This window comes from Vigna umbellata, chromosome 8 (genome assembly GCF_029865625.1).
Source record: "Vigna umbellata cultivar VRB3 chromosome 8, Vumbellata_1.0, whole genome shotgun sequence".
Lineage (NCBI taxonomy): Eukaryota > Viridiplantae > Streptophyta > Magnoliopsida > Fabales > Fabaceae > Vigna > Vigna umbellata.
Genome location: NC_142172.1, coordinates 25,068,357 through 25,072,584, shown reverse-complemented (window position 1 = coordinate 25,072,584; position 4,228 = coordinate 25,068,357). Strand labels below are relative to the sequence as shown.

The following is a 4,228-nucleotide window of genomic DNA, read 5'->3' as shown; positions in this document are numbered from 1 at the left end:
AAATAGTTTGAGCGTTTCATGGAGATTCTCAAGAAATTGGAGATTAACATACGTTTCTCTGAAGCTTTGCAACAAATGCCTTCATATGATAAATTTATGAAGGAACTCCTCACTAAGAAAAGGAAATACATTGAAGAGGAAACCATTGAAGTACAAGTAAACTGCAGTGTTATCATACAAAAGCTTTTACCTCCCCAGTTAAAAGATCCAGGAAGCTTCACCATTCCTTGCACTATAGGGAATATCTCTGTTGGAAGGACACTAATTGATTTGGGAGCATGTATCAATCTGATGTCGCTCTCTATGTTTAAGAAGATTGAAGGCTTGGAACTCAAGCCTACTTGGATGACTCTTCAACTAGTAGATAGATCTCTGAAATATCCTTATGGGATAGCTGAAGACGTGTTTTTGAAGGTAGACAAGTTTATATTTCCTGCGGACTTTGTTATCATAGAGATGGAGGAGGATGTGAATGTGCCTCTTATTCTTGGGAGTCCTTTTATGAAGACTACAAGAGTTTTGATTGATGTGGAAAATGACAAACTGAAGGTGAGAGTCCAAGATAAAGAAGCGAATTTCGATGTTTTTGAAGCCATGTCTCACCCAAAGGATGACAAGGCATGTTTCCATCTTGACACACTTGACAAAATTTGCATGGTGCAAGAGAAGAAGGTATGTGGCATGTCTCCCTTAGAGGAAACGCTAGTTGATACATGTGAAGAATTGAATGAGAAAGAAGAAGAGTTGCTTGACTGATTTGGAAGAGTTGAAAGAAGTCCCTTTGCATGAGGCGAAAATGGAAGAGATCAACACAAAAGAAAAAGTCAAGGAAAGTAAATTGGAGCTGAAGATGTTACCACCACACTTGAAGTATGTGTTTTTAGAAGAAGGTGGGAAAAAACCAGTTATCATCAGTAATTCTCTCTCCCCAAAAGAAGAAGAAAAGTTGGTAGAGGTACTGAAAGCCAACAAAGGAGCTATTGAATGATCAATCTTAGATCTCAAAGGCATAAGTACTACTTATTGCATCCACAAAATATTTATGGAGGATGATTACAAACCAGTTGCCCAACCACAAAGAAGGTTAAATCCAGTGATGAAGGAGGAGGTGAGAAAAGAAGTGCTAAAGTTACTTGAGGCTGGTATTATTTATCCTATTTCTGATAGTGCGTGGGTAAGCCCAATACATATGGTGCCAAAGAAAGGTGGGATGACAGTTATTTATAATGAGAAAAATGAGCTCATACCTACAAGGACTGTTACTGGATGGAGGATGTGTATTGACTATAGAAAGTTGAACAATGCTACAAGGAAGGATCACTTTCCCCTTCCTTTCATGGATCAGATGCTGGAGAGGTTGGCAGGTCAGGCTTTCTATTGCTTTCTGGATGGATATTCTGGATACAATCAAATTGTGGTAGACCCAAAGGACCAAGAGAAGACGGCATTTACTTGCCCATTTGAAATATTTGCTTACAGAAAAATGCCATTTGGGTTATGTAATGCTCCAACTACTTTTCAGAGGTGTATGTAGGCAATCTTTGTAGATTTAATAGAAAAATGCATTAAAGTCTTTATGGATGACTTTTCGATATTTGGTAATTCCTTTCATGTGTGTTTGTCCAACTTGGAGATTGTACTTAAAAGATGCATCCAATCCAATCTGGTTCTCAATTGGGAAAAATGTAATTTTATGGTAACTGAAGGAATTGTTTTGGGTCATAAGATTTCTTCCAGGGGAATTGAAGTTGACAAAGCCAAAGTGGAAGTCATTGAAAAACTCCTGCCAGCAACCAATGTGAAAGGAATCAGAAGCTTTTTAGGTCATGTTGGGTTTTATAGAAGATTTATTAAAGACTGTTCAAAGATTGCCAAACCATTAAGTAGTCTCCTTGTTAAAGACGTGCCATTTGTGATGAATGATGAATGCCTTAAGGCATTTGATATTTTGAAGAAGAAATTAATTTCTGCTCCAGTAATTGTAGATCCAAATTGGAATGAAGGCTTTGAGCTGATGTGTGATGCCAGCAATTATGGCATAGGTGTTATTCTTGGTCAAAGAAGAGAGAAGGTATTTCACACTATTTATTATGCAAGCAAGGTTTTGAATGAAACTCAGTAGAATTATGCCACCACAGAAAAAGAATTTCTTGCTATTGTGTATTCTTTGGAGAAATTTAGACCTTATCTTATTGGGTCTAAAGTGATCATCTACACGGATCATGTAGCTGTAAAGTATTTACTAACCAAGTCGGATTCTAAGCCGCGATTGATTAGATTGGTGTTTTTGTTACAAGAATTTGATGTGGGAATACGAGACAAGATAGGAAGTGAAAATGTAATTGCTGATCACTTATCTCGGTTGGTTAATAGTGAAGTTACAAGCAAGGAAGCAAAAATCTGGGAGTCGTTCTCAGATGAAAGACTCATGTATATTCAACAAAGGTCGTGGTTTGCTGATATGGCTAATTTCAAAGCTGCAGGAGTAATCCCAGAAGATCTTAATTGGCAACAGAGGAAAAAGTTTTTGCATGATGCAAAACAATTTATTTGGGATGATCCGTACTTGTTTAAACTTGGGAGCAGACAATCTTCTGAGGCGTTGTGTGACGAAGGAAGAAGTGGAAGCAATTCTATGGCATTGTCATGATTCACCTTACGGGGGGCCTTTTAGTGGAGAGAGAACAGCTGCAAAAGTGCTCCAGTCAGGGTTTTATTTGCCTACTCTATTTAAAGATGCTTATAATCATGTCAGAAACTGTGATAAGTGTCAAAGGCTTGGTACTATCTCCAGACGTCATGAAATGCCATTGCAAGGCATATTAGAGGTTGAAGTCTTTGATTGCTGGGGCATCAATTTTATTGGACCTTTTCCACTGTCCTTCAAATATGAATACATATTGGTGGCAGTGGATTATGTGAGTAAATGGGCTGAAGCCTTAGCTTGTCCTAAGAATAATTCTGGCACTATTATTAAATTTCTGAAAAGGCAAATTTTCTCCCGATTTGGAACTCCCAGAGTACTCATTAGTGATGGAGGATCTCATTTTTGCAACTCTCAGCTTGCAAAGGTACTCAAGCATTATGGTGTGAGACATAAGGTAGTTACGCCTTATCATCCACAGACAAACGGGCAAGCTGAAGTTTCTAACAGGGAGATAAAGAGGATTCTGGAGAAGAGAGTTGCTTCATCACGAAAGGATTGGTCTAAGAAGTTAGATGATGCTCTTTGGGCATATTGAAAGGCAATGAAGACAACTATAAGGTTATCTCCCTTTCAAATGGTTTATGGAAAAGCATGTCATCTACCTGTGGAGATGGAGCATCGAGCACTGTGGGCCTTAAAATTCTTGAATTTTGATCCTGTTAATACTGCAGAAAAGAGGAGAAGGCAAATTATTGAGCTTGAAGAGATGCGGTTGCATGCTTATGATTCTTCCAAGAATTACAAAGAAAAGGTAAAATTTTATCATGACAGGAAGCTGGTAAAGAAGGTCTTTAATCCAGGACAGCGGGTGTTATTGTTCAATTCACGACTAAAACTTTTCCCTGGAAAGTTGAAGTCCAAGTGGTCTGGTCCATTTATAATGAAGAATGTCCTTCCTCATGGAGCAGTTGAGTTGACAGATCTACCTGCTGAAGACCCACAAAGAAGCTGCGTAGTTAGTGGACAACGTCTCAAGCATTATCTGGGTGGTGAGGTTAAACACCTTTCCACAATTATGGAGTTGGTTGATCCAGATTGAGCTTAATGGTGTCAAGCTAGTGACGTTAAAGAAGCGCTTACTGGGAGGCAACCCAACTTTCTAAACTTATCTTTTTAATTTATGTTTGTGTTTATGTTTTAGTATAGGTTATTGTACTTGGCTTGAATTAACTATGCTACAATGGTTTGATTATGCTTGGTTGTGTGATAAGTATTGCTTTATGATGCTCTACTATTGATTGATGTTGAGGTGATGCATGATGTGCTTATATACAGGTGATAGCTCACAATTTGTATGAAACAGATGCTTGAGTTAAAAAGTTAATTGAGATACTAAGAAGGATGTTTATCTGAATTCTGAACTTGAAAGTAGCTTGTGTGAGGATTGGGCTTCAGAGTTTTTTTTGTGAATAAGTGTTATTACTTTGAAAGTATGAATGATTTTGCCTAAATTTTCTGTGATTGAACTACTTGCTTGCAGGTTCCATATGATCAAGGTCATCTTTTGTTATCCCTTCTTTT

The 4,228-nt window shown here is 37.9% G+C and overlaps 1 protein-coding gene across 1 annotated transcript; it reads left to right on the top strand.

The window, feature by feature from the left end:
• The first annotated feature begins 3,248 nt into the window (after positions 1-3,248).
• On the top strand, positions 3,249-3,746 carry LOC124849118 (uncharacterized). The gene has a single exon (XM_047326991.2). It carries the CDS (start codon positions 3,249-3,251, stop codon positions 3,744-3,746), a length of 498 nt encoding a protein of 165 aa, XP_047182947.2.
• Positions 3,747-4,228: the final 482 nt, after the last annotated feature.

Coding starts and splice junctions, on each gene's coding strand:
- LOC124849118 (XM_047326991.2), top strand. CDS start 3,249: ATGAAGACAACTATAAGGTTATCTCCCTTTCAAATGGTTTATGGAAAA.